The sequence below is a fragment of the Chelmon rostratus genome, chromosome 2, assembly GCF_017976325.1.
Source record: "Chelmon rostratus isolate fCheRos1 chromosome 2, fCheRos1.pri, whole genome shotgun sequence".
In the NCBI taxonomy this organism is placed as follows: domain Eukaryota; kingdom Metazoa; phylum Chordata; class Actinopteri; order Chaetodontiformes; family Chaetodontidae; genus Chelmon; species Chelmon rostratus.
Window position 1 is genome coordinate 264,544 of NC_055659.1, and position 15,457 is coordinate 280,000.

General features: G+C 43.7%; 3 protein-coding genes across 3 annotated transcripts in view; 1 reads left to right on the forward strand and 2 right to left on the reverse strand.

The window, feature by feature from the left end:
• Positions 1-313: 313 nt before the first annotated feature.
• On the reverse strand, positions 314-8,091 carry ube2c (ubiquitin-conjugating enzyme E2C). The gene is made up of 7 exons (XM_041952388.1): positions 7,956-8,091; positions 7,399-7,528; positions 7,081-7,108; positions 5,745-5,831; positions 1,652-1,856; positions 1,212-1,271; positions 314-441 (listed from the first exon to the last, which is right to left on the reverse strand). Exons 2-7 carry the CDS (start codon positions 7,503-7,505, stop codon positions 404-406), a joined length of 525 nt encoding a protein of 174 aa, XP_041808322.1. The 5' UTR covers positions 7,506-7,528; positions 7,956-8,091; the 3' UTR covers positions 314-403.
• Positions 8,092-9,156: 1,065 nt separating this feature from the next.
• Positions 9,157-11,193, forward strand: polr2j (RNA polymerase II subunit J). Its single transcript, XM_041955946.1, has 3 exons — positions 9,157-9,353; positions 10,479-10,587; positions 10,978-11,193. Exons 1-3 carry the CDS (start codon positions 9,211-9,213, stop codon positions 11,077-11,079), a joined length of 354 nt encoding a protein of 117 aa, XP_041811880.1. The 5' UTR covers positions 9,157-9,210; the 3' UTR covers positions 11,080-11,193.
• A 1,880-nt stretch (positions 11,194-13,073) lies between these two features.
• Positions 13,074-15,457, reverse strand: part of LOC121620000 (deoxynucleotidyltransferase terminal-interacting protein 1) — a 7,963-nt gene continuing 5,579 nt past the window's right edge. Inside the window, exons 9-13 of the mRNA XM_041955937.1 lie at positions 15,316-15,374; positions 14,832-14,892; positions 14,195-14,266; positions 13,454-13,509; positions 13,074-13,336 (exon numbers count right to left, since the gene is read on the reverse strand). Coding sequence (XP_041811871.1) covers positions 13,228-13,336; positions 13,454-13,509; positions 14,195-14,266; positions 14,832-14,892; positions 15,316-15,374 — 357 coding nt within the window. The 3' untranslated portion in view covers positions 13,074-13,227. The remainder of the gene's footprint in view (positions 13,337-13,453; positions 13,510-14,194; positions 14,267-14,831; positions 14,893-15,315; positions 15,375-15,457) is intronic.

Here is a 15,457-nt window from a genome sequence, read left to right on the forward strand (position 1 = left end):
ACACTGAGCGCAGCGTTAAAACCAGATCAAGTTCCTGTCATGTACACGCACACTTCCAATAAAGGTGATTCTGAGGAAATCAGGGACATTGTTCTCCAACTTAAATGGTTGAAAATGGCTTTACAACAGTCTGTCTGCATGAAAACTGATGAAGGCTCTTTTCTACGTTTTAGTTCTTCTAAACTATATTTTCATACTTCTATATAATGTTGTAAGAACGCAGTTTCCATTTTAAGTGCCTGTAAATTTAATGAATGAACTCAAAGTCCTCTTAAATATCAGAAAATGAAGAGTCACTGGGAATCTGTGTGTTGAATTAAGAACTTTATTGACACAGCACTGTGAACAAACATAAAAATATTGTACAAACACAGACGACAAAACAAGAAGAAGTGGAGCTGCTTCACTTCTGGAAGGTCGAGTGTAGATGAGCTTTAAAGGCTGAAAGAGACGAAACAGCTGTTAGAGGTACAACCTGCTGCCTGGTGACAGAACTACAAGTCCCGCCAGCCCCCGCCAGCCCCCGCCACACAGTGAACACCTGCTGCAGCTGATCATGGATCAGTACTGTATGTGAATTACAACTAAACATTGACTTATTAATTACTGATGCGTGATTGGTTCATTAGTTATTGATTAAAGCTGTAGTGGGTAACAGTGATTGGTCCGTATATTGATTCTGATTCACATTAGAGCTGAAGAACACACAAGCGCATCACGGCGAAACACGCATCACATGCAGCACTCAAAACACGTGAGGACTTCAAAGTGCTGAAGACGGCTTGGACACAGCAGGAGGATCAATAAATCTGTGGATACGTGGTTTTTCAAGTTTTTAATGGTCGACATGAAGAAAGAACAGGACTTCTGCTGTATCACTCATGTGATAAATGATCAGTATGGAGCTTTATGTCCTGATCCTCAGGATCAATATCTGATCAAATAAAACTGATCAAGATCCTCTTTACTGCTCTCTACTGCGTTTATGTACTGTGCTGCGTTTCTTTACTGCGTTCATGTATCGCACTGCAGTGTAATGTGTTTATTACTGCAGCTCCACTCTGACACACTGCACACTGACTGACAGAAGTCAGACAGGAAGCAGCTTCTCTCATTCAGGAGATGATGGAGTCACCTTGACTGATCACATTCTGACCCCACCAGGCGTTTGTTTCTACACTTCCTGTAAATGTGCCGTCAGGGTTTCTCACCTTCCTGATTGTCCCAGAGTTCAGCAGCGGCCGTGTTCAGAGGACTCTCGTTGTTCGGTTCTGACAGGACAAACAGCACAGGTCAGCTGACATACGAATATAAAACATCAGCACAGACTTCCTTCACTTCCATCGACATTCATTTCTTCATGCAGGAAGGTTCCTGAAATAAACCCGTTTGTTGTTTCTAACGGCGTCTCAAACTGTCCTCTGAACAGTGAAGTTTGGAAACTGAGGAGTTTCTCAATCAGACCTGATCAGGTCGAGTTTACCTCTGCTGCTTCCACCAACTACAGAAGACATGATGTCTCTGGTCAGCTGACCCACACAGACCAACCACAGCTGTGTCAGTGTGAGTAGATCTCAGGATCTGTATCAGCCACGACCACGACAATCATCTGGTTACCACAGCCAGCAGCTGGTCAGTGTGAACTGGTTACCTCCCAGCAGGCTCTGGATGGACAGCAGGATGGAGCGGACGTCATAGAGCGCCGACCATTTGTCCTTCAGGATGTCCAGACAGATGAAACCTTGTTCGTCCACGTTGGGATGAAAACACGGAGTGACGAACTTCACACGAGGAGCCTGATATGGATAACCAGCCGGAAACTCGAGAGACAGCCGGTACCTGAGACCGTCATACACCTGAGGAGGGGGGGGGGGCAGAGAGAGAGAGAGAGAGAGAGAGAGAGAGAGAGAGAGAGAGAGAGAGAGAGAGAGAAAAAAAAAACCCTCAGTAAGAAATTAAAGAACCCGTTAGGGCTGGGCGATATGGCCTAAAAAAAAAAATCTCCGATCTTTTCACAAAAAATCCCGATTCACGATTTAAATCAATTTTTTTCACCCCCTACCTAAAATCAATTTGCAGATGACAAAGAAATAGTTCAAAACAAGTTTCAATTTTATTTTGTTTAAATTCTCCCTTCTGGGGTTTAATTTACATAAACAAGCCACAAAAAAGAGATGGCAAGCCCTCCTACCATCGTAAACAGTGACAAAGTAACTTTTCAGTGAGCTTTATCTAGTTTCAAAATGACACAATGCACTCTAAAACCAACTTGAAAAAATAAAACATAAAATTATAAGACGCTTTTTTGAGGTTGATAAAATAAAGTGCTCAGCTTATGAAGTGCACCGTTAACTTAAATAGGGCTGCATCACTCTGCTGGACCACAGATCGGTTGTCGCGGAGTAGAACGGAACTTCTTCCAGCTCCGTAGCGATCCTTTGGCGTGTACTGTTATACAGCTGAGGCAAGGCAACTTCAGAAAAATGTTTGCGGCCTGGTAGCACGTACCTGGGGTCCAAAACTTTCAGCAGGTGAATAAATCGTGGCTTTTCCACGGTGTATATGGGCACCATATCTCTCGCAATATACATCGCGACTGCATCCGTGACAGCTTTCCACCGGGCTCCTTTCTTATCATGCGGATACAGTTTGTCAATGTTTCAAATACGGTGGTTTGTTTTTTGGTGACGGTGCTTGGGGTGCCGCGGTCTTGTTCCTTTCGTAGGGAGCAACACCTCTCCCACTCGGCAGCATGCTTCTGTTTGTGGTGCTGCAGTAAAGTGGTCGTACTGCTACCTTTTGTAGCAACGGCCTTTAAACAGACTTTGCAGCGAGGTGCTGTTTGTTCAGTGTCTGACGCCACAAAGCCGAACCAATTCCAAATCACAGAAGTTATCTTTCCTTTCTCCAGGGTGAGATCTGCACCGCTCGCCGCCATGTTGTTTGTGTATCAAGCACGGGGGGGAGGGGGCGCGCACTCTGAACTACGGGAGTCCAGCAGGCAGGCGTTGGTGGCGGATGTTGATAAGAAAATCGATTTTCATGAAAAAAAAAATCGACATTAAGTACAAATTCGAATTAATCGATAAAATCGATTTATCGCCCAGCCCTAGAACCCGTCAAACCAAAAATATGAAGGACAGACATCTACTGAGGAGAAATTCTAAAACAGCAAAAACACAAAAACAAAGAGCAACACGTTAATGATCGACTGATACAGAAGAACTGATGACGACCTGCCAGTCCACATGGAGACATATGGTTAACCACTTCTCCAAATGTCTTTGGTCCAATAGACAAGAAGAAACAGCAAAACAACATCGAAGACAAACGACAGAGTTTAAAATCCACCATGAAACACGTCCACAATCCATTAGATCCATCAGTTAAACTGACAGAGCTTCGAGACAGAACAAAGACTCAAACAGGAGGACCTGTGGTGCTGACGGCTTCATCAACACAATGATCACGTTCATCAGACTGGCTCCAACTCTTTCACTCTGTCTTCAGCTCCCATTCTGCCCAACGTTTCAAACCAAGTGCTGATGGTTCCGCTCTATTAAAGTGGAGATAAATTCAACCCCAGTGACCAACATGGAGTCTGTCAACAGCAGCCTCAGGAGATCTTCATCCTTATCTCAATCATTAACCACAGACTCACTGCCTTACTGAAAAATGTCAATCCAGAATCAGCTTTCTACCAAATGATCGTACAACAGATCATATTTCACCCTCTGCGTCTTACCTGACGACTAGATGAACAGAACCAGATGATTGGCAGGAGGGTCCGCCGTACAACAGCTGCGTTGTAGTGTTGGAGGGAAAACACACGACGCGATCGACTCAATGTCCATGAACAACGAGCCAGTCGTCACGATGAACAAACGGCCCGAGTCCAGCCCTGTCCAACATCAATGAACTGGACGTCACAGCGGCCGACACACCTGTCAGACAGCTGCCGTCTCCAACCAAAGAAGAGCTCCAACAGCACCCCCACCTTCTGCACAAACTCTCTCAGACCTGAGCCTTCACCTGAACTCTAAACAAGACAAACATCCAGCCTCCAACACCACAAACATCCAAAAACTAAAAGTACCTGAGCCTGAACATCAGCTCCACAGGCGACTGCACCTGAGAGACCAGGTGAGAAGAGCTTTTTACTCCATCAGAAGGACATCAAACAGACATCCCATCAAAGTCTGGCTCCAAACGCTCCACTTACCAGATCAGGGATCCACTTCCAAACCAAGAGTTTACAAAACTGAGACCCCCCCCGCCAGCTGGTTCAGCTCAAACTCAGGCAGAACCCACAGACAGGAAACACACTGGACTGAACCAAATTATGAGAAGACAACTAGAAAACTGTTAGACGGACTGGAATCTACCAAAAAACAGAACTGGAGCGTTACCTGGTCCTAAACAGAGAACACAGAGCGGCAGAATACCTGAACCACCGCGGCTGACCCAGAACTAAAGAAATCCTGGACTCTGTTGACTCAGCGAGCACAGCCCGACCATCGAGAGCCGCCACGGACAAACATGGCTTCAACAGAGGACAGACTGCGGCCGCTGCCACAAAACGAGGCGCAAACTTTTAAACTTCCCGGCAACTGAACCGGGACATCAGAGACACAGACTTCCCCCAGAAACAGCCAAAAACACTCAGAACCAATGAAAAACGTCCTTATCTGCTGCTGAAAGACAGCAAAGAGCGAACACAGCAGCAGCTCGACCAATGAGAAGCAGCGAAAAGACGGTAAAACATCTGTGATCCTTCACTGAGCGTCTGCACTGTGCTGCCCCCAGGACACACACTGCATCACGCAACACACACACATGCTGCTCTGCCAGTGTAAATGTAGGTTTCCATGCCAACAAAGCCCCTTCACACTGAAATGAACTGAGAGACGCAGAGACAGACAGACTGCAGTCATACAGCTCTGATGTCCCATGACATCATCAGTGACACGCTGATTATTAATCAGTCCTGTGTGTTTGTTCAGGCTGTCGATTAATGTTTTAAATCACAATTCATATTCAAATAGTGAAAAAATCCATTCGTGTGATTGATGTCCTCCAGGACATCGATGTCCTCCAGGACATACGGAGCAGCACCAACAGCAAACGTCACTTTGACTGATTAAAATTAAATGTACGTCAAGCTGAAATGAACCAATGAGTCACCAGCACATGAGAGATTTTATTTACTTATTTTGTTGTGTGTAAGTTTGTAGAAAGACATGTTCATGTTGAAATAATGCACAAATATTATATCTCTCGTTGTCCTGGCTTTCCCTCTCATGGACATACTGCACTAAATAGATATTAGATAGATAGACTTTATTTATCCTAAGCTGGGAAACTGCAGCAGCAGCAGCAGCAGCAGCATTACACACAGAGAAATAAGTGAAAAACTGTGAAATAAGACTATAAAGAACAAAATATACATAATAAAATAGCAAAATAGCGAACAGTAAAAAAATATATACATAATAATAAAATATCAAAATAGTAAACAGTAGTACTGAAAAGTATTGCACAAAGAAGAATATCTACAGCAAATGGCAGTGAGTAGAAGATAAAGTGTCCCGTGGTTCAAATCTCTGTTCTGTTAATCAGATGTCATTTATGGACAATTTTGACAGCCTGTGTGTGTGTGTGTGTGTGTGTGTGTGAGAGAGTGTGTGAGTGTGTGAGTGTGTGTGTGTGTGTGTGTGTGCGTGCGTGTGTGCGCATGTACGCACCGTCCCCTGAGCTCCATCAATGGTCCCGATCCATTTGAAGAGATTATCTGATTCTGGAAATGCTGAGATGCCCTTATCACCTGACATCTGCATCATGACAGAGAGACACAGGTCACATGAGGTCATCAGGTGAAAATTAGTGCTGCGTTAGAAAATATTCTGCCTCTACGAGCTGTTTTCCACCGTGCTTCTGATGTCTGATACAACAGACAAAAATAATCTGACTGTCTGTAAAGATACTTTCCATAATGTCGTCAGGCTCATCACAGTCTGAGCCTGTCAGTGTCAGTGGTCATACACTGATGGAGCCCAAACTGTCATCATTTTAATACAGCGCCACCAGGAGGTGGATCTGTTAACGTAACCACACTGAGTTTTAGTCAGGACATGTGAATAGAAAATCTGTTTTTCCACTGTTGTCTGTGTCACACCTCAACTGAAGTCTCCGATCAAACATACAAATATCTCCACAGCGTTGTCTGAAAAAAGAAATACTTTAATCCTCGTTCCAATTAAAGTCTGACTGACACACACACAGGTCCAAACTACAGACATGCACATACACGACCCAAAGTACAACGGACGAATGAGACATTAGGGCAACAATGAAGATTTTATTTTCACATCTGCTGACTAACATAACTTACTCACATCCAAGCTGCTGCTCGGGTCGTTTAACTGACACTCATAGTTTCTCTTGACCGCCCACCGACATCAAATGTGTCAACATTGCTCCAGCCTGTGGGTCCACAGTAGATGCTACTAGCCACGCACGCCATTATTATAGAATCCATGTGGGAAACAATGAAAATGACAGAGAGCTGCCTCTCGAATCAATAAAGTAAAACTTTAAAGAAAACACTAAAACATCAATACAACACACAATAAAATCACTTGGAAGGTTCCCACAGCTCAACAGAATTTAAGAGGCCACATACCATACAGGGACAGGTGGAGGTGGGGTAAAATGTCAGATCCCTACACTGGAGAAACTCATTAGTTTGGGGTGCCTGATTTATGCGTACATGTAGGTTCAGGACGTCAGAGTCGACCCACGTATTACTACCCATCCAGGCAGTGAAGGGGTTCAGTGCCTTGCTCAAGGGCACCTCTACAGAGCCCAACAGGTGAACTGGCACCTCTCTAGCTACCAATCTACAGTCCGTACTGCGAACTGTGCTGGACTTCAACCAATTCCCAAGCCAAGACCCACAGACTTATCTGCTGCCCTCCCTAAACAGGGCAGGAGATGTAAGGGGCCATGTGACTGATGTCTGGTTACCGTGGCAACTTTTCCAGGGGTTGAAATGTACACATACATTGGACATAAACTCACCATCAGAGTCATGAGCTCCTGCTGTAACCTGCAGACACAGAGAGAGAGACAGTCAAACATCTGCCCCACACACACACACACACACACACACACACACACACACACACACACACACAGCTGTCATACATGTTCAGACTTCTAACCTGTGTACACTGATCAGATCACTAATCAGCATTTCTTAAATCATGAAGGATAACAGACACTGAGCTCTGGATGTGATGTGAAGACACCCTGGAACTACGTTGACACTGACAGACGGATCACCGTCAGTTACGGTGGGCAGGAGGAGGCTGACGGGACCAGTGTTGAGTCTCTCACCGTTTGGACACCGAGCCTTTGGCCGAGCTGCTGCCGCTCTCACTGCCCTTCAGAGCGGCTGTAGAGGAAGCTGCTGTCGCTGCGGGGTCCATGTTTTGGGAGGCCATGAGTGCTAATGATCCGGATGCTCCTGAAGAGAGAGAGACAAACAGACGATAAACTCATCAGACTCTTAAGTTCAACAGCTCGTCTTCTCGTTAGCCATCATCAGCTAACTGTTAGCTACTGGGTGTACCACTGGCGACTATTTACGGGGTAAACTGTAAGCTACACAGTCCGGTAGTAACGACGGTAAAGCACCAGTATCCGTTAAAACACCTCTGTTAACAATAGTTTGCTTTTGCTCCGGATCCGCAACGGCTTTAGCTTCATGCTAACAATAGTAGCGATGTTAGCGCTAGCTCAGCAGGCTAAATGAATATTAACTCTGTTGTTTGTCTGTATATAATTGAATCGCAGAGAAGAAAAACGAACAGCTGCTGTGGATCAATATGTACACACAGTATAAATACATCCAGGTGACTAAACTGGGGGATAAATGTATCCGCGAGACTCACCGTGTGTCGGTGCGTTAGGGGTCCGAGCAGGCTGTGCTGTTTCCCTGATTCAAACTGAACACACTCCCGCCCCCCAGTTTAAACCGGCTTTTCCTCACACAAACAGCCAATCAGCGTCCGATTTCCAAAAACAAACCACACTCAGTTAACCAATGACAAGGGCGCGGTCAGTCAGACTAGCGATGTGATTGGGCAGTAGGAACGTCGGGAACGCCGTTCAGAAATGCTGCTGTGACCATCGTTAAGTGTTGAGATAAATGACTGGAAAACAAATCTTCATGATTTTTTTCTAATTCACAGGTTAATGATAAATATTTAGTGCGCCTTGTGTTGTTTTTAGTTATTAATTAAAAGTACGTTTATTTTAAAGGTACTTGTACTTTACTTAAGTATGTATAAAGAAGAAAACAAAAACTTAAGTATCTAATTATTTTCCCTGCCTGGCTTTATTTTTTCTCTCTCTGCTGGACTCAGGATATAAAAGGATAAATACTAAATACTCACAGGCCACTTATTTTGGTACATGTACCTTGCTGGTACCCGGGTAAACCCCACTTTTGCTCTCAATTTGGCATAGATTCAACAAGCTGTTGGAAACATTACTCAGAGATTTTTGGTCCATACTGACATGAAGGCATCACCTGTGCATCACCCCCCCATAAATAGTCTTTATTTGAAAATTGTTCTTATTTTACATCCATCTATCTATCTATCTATTGGGTATGGACTGTTTTCAGTTGAGTTTATCAAAAAGGATCAGCAGGTTGTCGCAGTCTGTTTTAGTTTTGTTTTACACAACATCACAACTTTTTTAGGTCTGGGTTGTAGAAAACCTGACTTTGTTTTTCTCTCCCCTATAATATTCTGACTTCCTCACTGAGACCTTGGATTTTTTTTTCTAACACAGGCCTTCATACTCCTTTTTAGCAATTAACCTCTTTGTGACTAATTACCTCTTTTTTTTTAGATCCATTTAATTTCTGTCGTTTTTACTCCTGGTTTACCCTTCAACAAACACAGACTGATCGTTCTGTCCCACTTTGAAACGTTCAGCTGGTGTAGCTTCTGTGTATTTTGTTCTTTCTCGGATCTTTGTTCAGTTATTGATTGATTAGAATCCACTGTTTATACCGGAATTTGCGTCGCAGGTCACACAGTCAGTTTCTCAAACACAGAAGAAGCCGGAAATCGTCATCTTGTTTTAAAGAAGTACTTCCGGTTGGTTCCCGTTGGTGCTCGCGCTAAGGCAGAGAAAATGAACGCGCCTCCCGCTTTCGAGTCGTTTCTTTTGTTTGAAGGAGAGAAAAAGATCACCATCACCAAAGATACGAAAGTCCCAAACGCCTGTTTGTTCACCCTGAACAAGGAGGACCACACGCTGGGAAACATCATCAGAGCGTAAGGAGCTAACTGTGCTAACAGGATGCTAACACACAGAACAACACTGCCAACAGGCTACCACACTCCAGACCTGGTTAGGGTTAGTCCTGGTCATGCTAACAGGCTATCAGACTCCAGACGTGGTTAGGGTTAGTCCTGGTCATGCTAACAGGCTATCAGGTTCCAGACCGGGTTAGGGTTAGTCCTGGTCATGCTAACAGGCTATCATGGTCCAAACCGGGTTAGGGTTAGTCCTGGTAATGCTAACAGGCTGTCAGGCTCCAGACGGGCTAGGGTTAATCCTGGTCATGCTAACAGGCTGTCAGGCTCCAGACGGGCTGGGGTTAATCCTGGTCATGCTAACAGGCTATCATGGTCCAGACCGGGTTAGGGTTAGTCCTGGTCATGCTAACAGGTTGTGACCGTTGCTGTTTGCTCTGGTCGTGATGGGAGCTGCTGATGAACGGAGGCGAGGGCGTCAACCAGACGGACGTTTATTGTTTTTAAATTATTATGTAAAACATGTGAACCGTTTGAGGAACAAGTGCTTTCAAACAGTATGTTTCACATCTAAAGGAGAATATATTAATGCAAGACAACACACAGTAGGGGCTGGACTGTACCAACTACTGAGAGGAGAGGTTGTACACGAGACAGCAGCAGTAACCACCGGAAGTTAAGTCAATGTCAGCTTTATTGTCAATTCTGCAGTATGTACAGGACAAACAGAGAATCGAAATTGCGTTACTCTTCAACCTTTTGTGACAGGACATATATTAAAAAGAGATAAATAAAAACTGTACAAGCTAAGTAAAAAAACTGCAATCTAAACAATCAAACATTAAGACAATGTAATAGTGCAAATGTAAATGGTAGTGCAAAAAGAAGTTAAGAGACAAGACAGGAAGTTAAGAGACAAAACAAAAATTAGTGGTCCTAATGAAAACATGGACGGACGAATAAAACGACAGTTTAAACTTAACCTTCAGAGTGGTTGATCCTGGGTCAGTTTGAAAACCCTTTTTCACACTCAGAGTGGCCTTTACCTTCTGTGTAAGGTTTAAAGAGAAAAAAAAATAACTCTCTGTGTGTGTGTGTGTGTGTGTGTGTGTGTGTGTGTGTGTGTGTGTGTGTGTGTGTCAGTCAGCTGTTGAAGGATCCTCAGGTTCTGTTTGCTGGTTATAAAGTTCCTCATCCTCTGGAACATAAGATTGTCATCAGAGTGCAGACCACACCAGACTACAGTCCACAGGTGACACACACATACACCTGACTACGGTCCACAGGTGACACACACATACACCTGACTACGGCCCACAGGTGACACACACATACACCTGACTACAGTCCACTGGTGACACACACATACACCTGACTACGGCCCACAGGTAACACACACACACACACACACACACACACACACACACACACACACACACACACACACCTGACTACAGTCCACAGGTAACACACACATACACCTGACTACAGTCCACAGGTGACACACACATACACCTGACTACAGTCCACAGGTGACAAACACACTAACCTGAAATGTGTCTGGTTAGTCCTGTAGCTCATCAGTGATTTGATTTGACAGGAAGTGATGTCATGGTCCTGATGATGTGTGTTTTGTGGACAGGAAGCATTTACGAATGCCATCACTGACCTCATCAGCGAGCTCTCTCTGCTAGAGGAACGCTTCAGAGTCGCCATCAAGGACAAACAGGAAGGGATCGAGTGATGCCTCGCCCCCTGATGATGTCACTTCCTGTTTGTGGATCAGATCGTCCTCACGCTTCTTGTGTTTAATTATTGATTTATTTTTCTTAAATAAAGTGTGTGATGTCACAACCTGCAGGGTTTGGTGTGTGGTGTTATGTATACCAGTATGAAACTGAGAGGTGGAAACCTGTTTACCTGCAGCCCAGGTGTGACATCATTAGAGGCGGTCTCTGAGATGTGGTACATGAACGTTCACAGCAGTGTGTATATTCCCCGGTGTGCAGCTTTTTATATTTGTTTTCTGTTCTTCTGTCTCATTGTCTTTTAACAAGCTTCCGGCTGAGGATGAGGTTCAGCTGGTCTCTGGTGCTCCCAGTGATGTGGCTCCACTGGTTGTAGGTCAGCTGCACAGTTGATCCAGTACCAGTTTTAATGTCTTCAGTATTGAAGTAATTAAAAAAAAAAACACTGAATGAGAAGAATGATCCTGGAGTCTTTACTGTTTTTCTGGATTCCTGTGAGCTTCCACATTAAACAAAGTTCTAGTAACCTGTAATGAAAAGCAAATGTCACAAACACACAGCATCAAAAAATACGTAAAGCAAGCAACAAGAAGGCAGGGAGCTTGTTCAGGCTCAAGATCCTGAATTCCAGAAGTTTGTTGTCATGCAGTTTGTTCATGGACTTGGTTCTACCTGATGACCAGTACTCACCTAATGTGTCACAGGTCCATGACAGAAACCAGTATATGCTCACTTATCACTAAAGAAGTGTGGTATATTATTCTGTAATATAAGCCTGCATGATATCATATTAACAGGAATAATAGGTAATAATACTGCAGGTGTGACAGAACATTGGGTACTGTAGTAGTACTCAGAACACCGCGCTGTGCTCCAGATGTGACAGAATAACATCGATCATAACAGACGATGAAACACATGCAGAAAAGTTTCTTAAACATTTTCCCATCATGGAGGTAAAGTCGTGTGGTCAGACCACGACAGTAAATTATCCACTTTTATTTGCTTCTAGTGACCCGATCAACCACAAGATCAACTACTGATGTACAGACAAGTTGAAAGAGAAAATAGAAGAGGACCAAAGCAGCTCTGGACAGCACATTATTTATTGTGAGAACAGCTGCCAGTGAAGAAGTGTCTTCAGCTCACTCTTCAACCAGGCAGACCTCAAGGCAAAAACCAGAACAATCAGAAAACTGGCCAATGGCATCAAAAGCTGCAGTAAAACCCAAGATCACCTGTCGTCCAGATGTGTTAACATTGATCAGTCTTGTACTGACGCAGTGCTCCTCGAGGCCCTGGTCTATACGCTGCTGTGCTCATGGAAGTCGTCCATTTCTACTGTCATCATTCAGCTTTTCATGAAAACTTCCTCAGCACAGGGAGGAAACCAACAGGCCTGCAGGTGGAGCCGGTGAGATGAGCTTTTTCATTTACATATCATTTACTGTTTTGTATATTTTATTCTTCTGTGCAATAGTAGTAACACTATTTATTGTTATTTTTAATCTGAAGGCAGCTTACATTGTTCTTTTTCCACAGCTACTGGGGCAATAAATACTTTTTACATATTTCTATATATTTTTATACATATTTCATTTTTCTTTTATAATATGTATATATATATAGTTTACTTTTTATTGATATGCTATTTTTCTTCCCGCTGCTATCACATGCTGCTGTAATGCCCAAATTTCCCCTGCTGGGTTTAAATAAAGTTTTATCTTTTCCATCCTGGGTAAATGTTAAAAATATGACATCATGTTTGGAAAGCAGCCTCACTGCAATTTACAAAAAAAAACAAAAATTTTTCATCTGAAAGAGACAACATCTCCTCCACACTGTCCCAGATAAAACTCCCTGTTCATCAACACGCTGCAGGTTAACGTCAGTCAGGATCTGAAACACTCTCTGTGTGTCCCTGACAGACTGTCACCTGACTGCTCAGACCTCCGACGTTTAAAGAACAGAAGGTGAACACGACCACGTGTTTCAGAAGGTGTTTTTATTCCATTTTTTAGAAACAGCAGTAACAATAAAAACAATAGAAACAGCCAGAGCAGAGCCTGGTGGTCACATGATCAGTGTTTGGAGGGGTGGAGGGAATCAGAGGTCATGTGAGCAGTGTGTGGGGGTCACAGGGGTCAGAGGTCAACATCTCTCTGACCCTCCATGGCTCTCTGCATCTTCTCCACCATCCACAGAGGAACTGAGAACGGCTTCAACTCGTCCATCCTGACGTCTGGACAGTCCCTGATCACACACACACACACACACACACACACACACACACAGCTGTTACACTCAGACAGAGACACCCATGGAGCTGGTTACCATGGAGATGGATGGGGTGATGGCAGACAGACTCACTTGTACTCATCACTGCGAGATAGATCCTGGATGTCCTCCTCGATTAGCAGGTAGGCCTGAAAACACACACACACACACACACACACACACACACATTTTTAATCTCTCTCAGCTCGTTACTCTGTGCATCTGTCTGTGATGCAGCAGAATCATTCTGCTGTTTGCCTCCACAGTGAATATGAACATGATAATGTCACAGTGAAGATGACCTTTGACCTCTGTTAGTTGAAATTTTGAGTTATGGTCAAAACATGTTTGTGAGGTCACAGTGACCTTTGACCACTAAAATCCAAGCATTTAATTGAGTTCAACAATTGTGCCAAATTAGAATAAACTTCCTCGAGGTGTTGCTGACGTCTTGAGACAGACGTGGGAGGAGTGAGGAGTCGGACTGGAAAGATGGACTCCAGACTCAAACATGTACCACGATACACACATTCAACAGTCTGTAAATAAATGTGACAAATGTTTTTAGACATTTCTCTGCACAAGAAGCTTCAGAAAGCAAACATCATCACATCTCCGAAATATGAATACATATTTGTAAAACTGTTTGTTTGGATTGGACGATGTGTGAGTGAACAGCAGTAAGTCCTCACGTCACCATGAACACACGTCAGTCTGTTTCTGTTGGTCACAAATACTGAGACTCAGATCTCTCCAGTTCTTTTCCTCAAAGTCTTAATATCCGGTCAACATCGCTCATATTTACATGTTGTCAGTGTGTCAGTGTTTGCTCACCATCTTCCCTCCTGTCGCTCTCATGTGGTGTCGCTCTGCCAACCACTGCTTATCCTTTGCATCTGCTGCATACTGAGACACACACAGACACACACACACACACACACACACACACACACACAGTGAGTTCAGTGGTGACGACTAACACACAAGCTGCAGGAAGTAGACTGCCCCTCTGAACTCACTGATCCCTTCATCATCTCATTCATCATTGGTCTCTGAACGCCTTGATAACATGTAGCTGAGTATGTTATATTATTATTATATTTACAGTGTTAATGAGGACTACAAATATCTACTGTATCTGAGGTTCATCCTATTTACTGCAGCAGCGAACAATGTGTTCATTACATAATAACCATATGGATAGTAATAACTGTTCCAGGTATTAGTCAAACCCTCAGGTGTTACCATGGAAACTGGCTATGGCTTGTGAGAACAGTAATTTGATTGGAACATGTGATATCCACTGACAGGCTGTATACACAGTGTCTGTGCTCACACTCGTCTGAAATGCAGCCGATGTCTCAGCAGCTGGAGGTTTAACAAACGTCTTCATCACGTTTCACCGTGTGAAGATGAACTCGAGGCTCAGCAGGTGCTTGTTTCCGCTCACAGTAATGTAACGTGTGTTTACCTTAAACAGATCGGCGTGTTTGATGTAGATTCGTCCTCTGGTCCCACCCATCCCCAGCGCCCTGCGCGGTGACATTATCAACATTATATTCACGCAATGTTTACATGAGATTCTCCTGATGTTTACCTGTTCATGATGTTTCCCTGTTCATAATGTTTACCTGTTCATAATGTTTACCTGTTCATGATGTTTCCCTGTTCATGTTTACCTGTTCATGATGTTTACCTGTTCATGTTTACCTGTTCATGATGTTTACCTGTTCATGATGTTTACCTGTTCATAATGTTTACCTGTTCATGATGTTTCCCTGTTCATGTTTACCTGTTCATGATGTTTACCTGTTCATGATGTTTACCTGTTCATAATGTTTACCTGTTCATAATGTTTCCCTGTTCATGATGTTTCCCTGTTCATGATGTTTACCTGTTCATGATGTTTACCTGTTCATGATGTTTACCTGTTCATGTTCATGATGTTTACTCACTTGTTAGCTCTGGAGCCGAGAACAAACGTGCTGCTGTCGTTCAGTCTGGACGGATCCCACTGAAACACACACACACACACACACACAAACACACACACGTGATATATCCATGGTTAGTGTGATTAATTGATGATCACCTGTA

Coding starts and splice junctions, on each gene's coding strand:
- ube2c (XM_041952388.1), bottom strand. CDS start 7,505: ATGGCCTCCCAAAACATGGACCCCGCAGCGACAGCAGCTTCCTCTACA. Junction 7,109..7,398: donor AAAGGCTCGGTGTCCAAACG/GTGAGAGACTCA, acceptor CTGTGTCTGCAG/GTTACAGCAGGAGCTCATGA. Junction 442..1,211: donor ACTCTGGGACAATCAGGAAG/GTGAGAAACCCT, acceptor CGTCTCTTTCAG/CCTTTAAAGCTCATCTACAC.
- polr2j (XM_041955946.1), top strand. CDS start 9,211: ATGAACGCGCCTCCCGCTTTCGAGTCGTTTCTTTTGTTTGAAGGAGAG. Junction 9,354..10,478: donor CTGGGAAACATCATCAGAGC/GTAAGGAGCTAA, acceptor TGTGTGTGTCAG/TCAGCTGTTGAAGGATCCTC. Junction 10,588..10,977: donor CACCAGACTACAGTCCACAG/GTGACACACACA, acceptor TTTTGTGGACAG/GAAGCATTTACGAATGCCAT.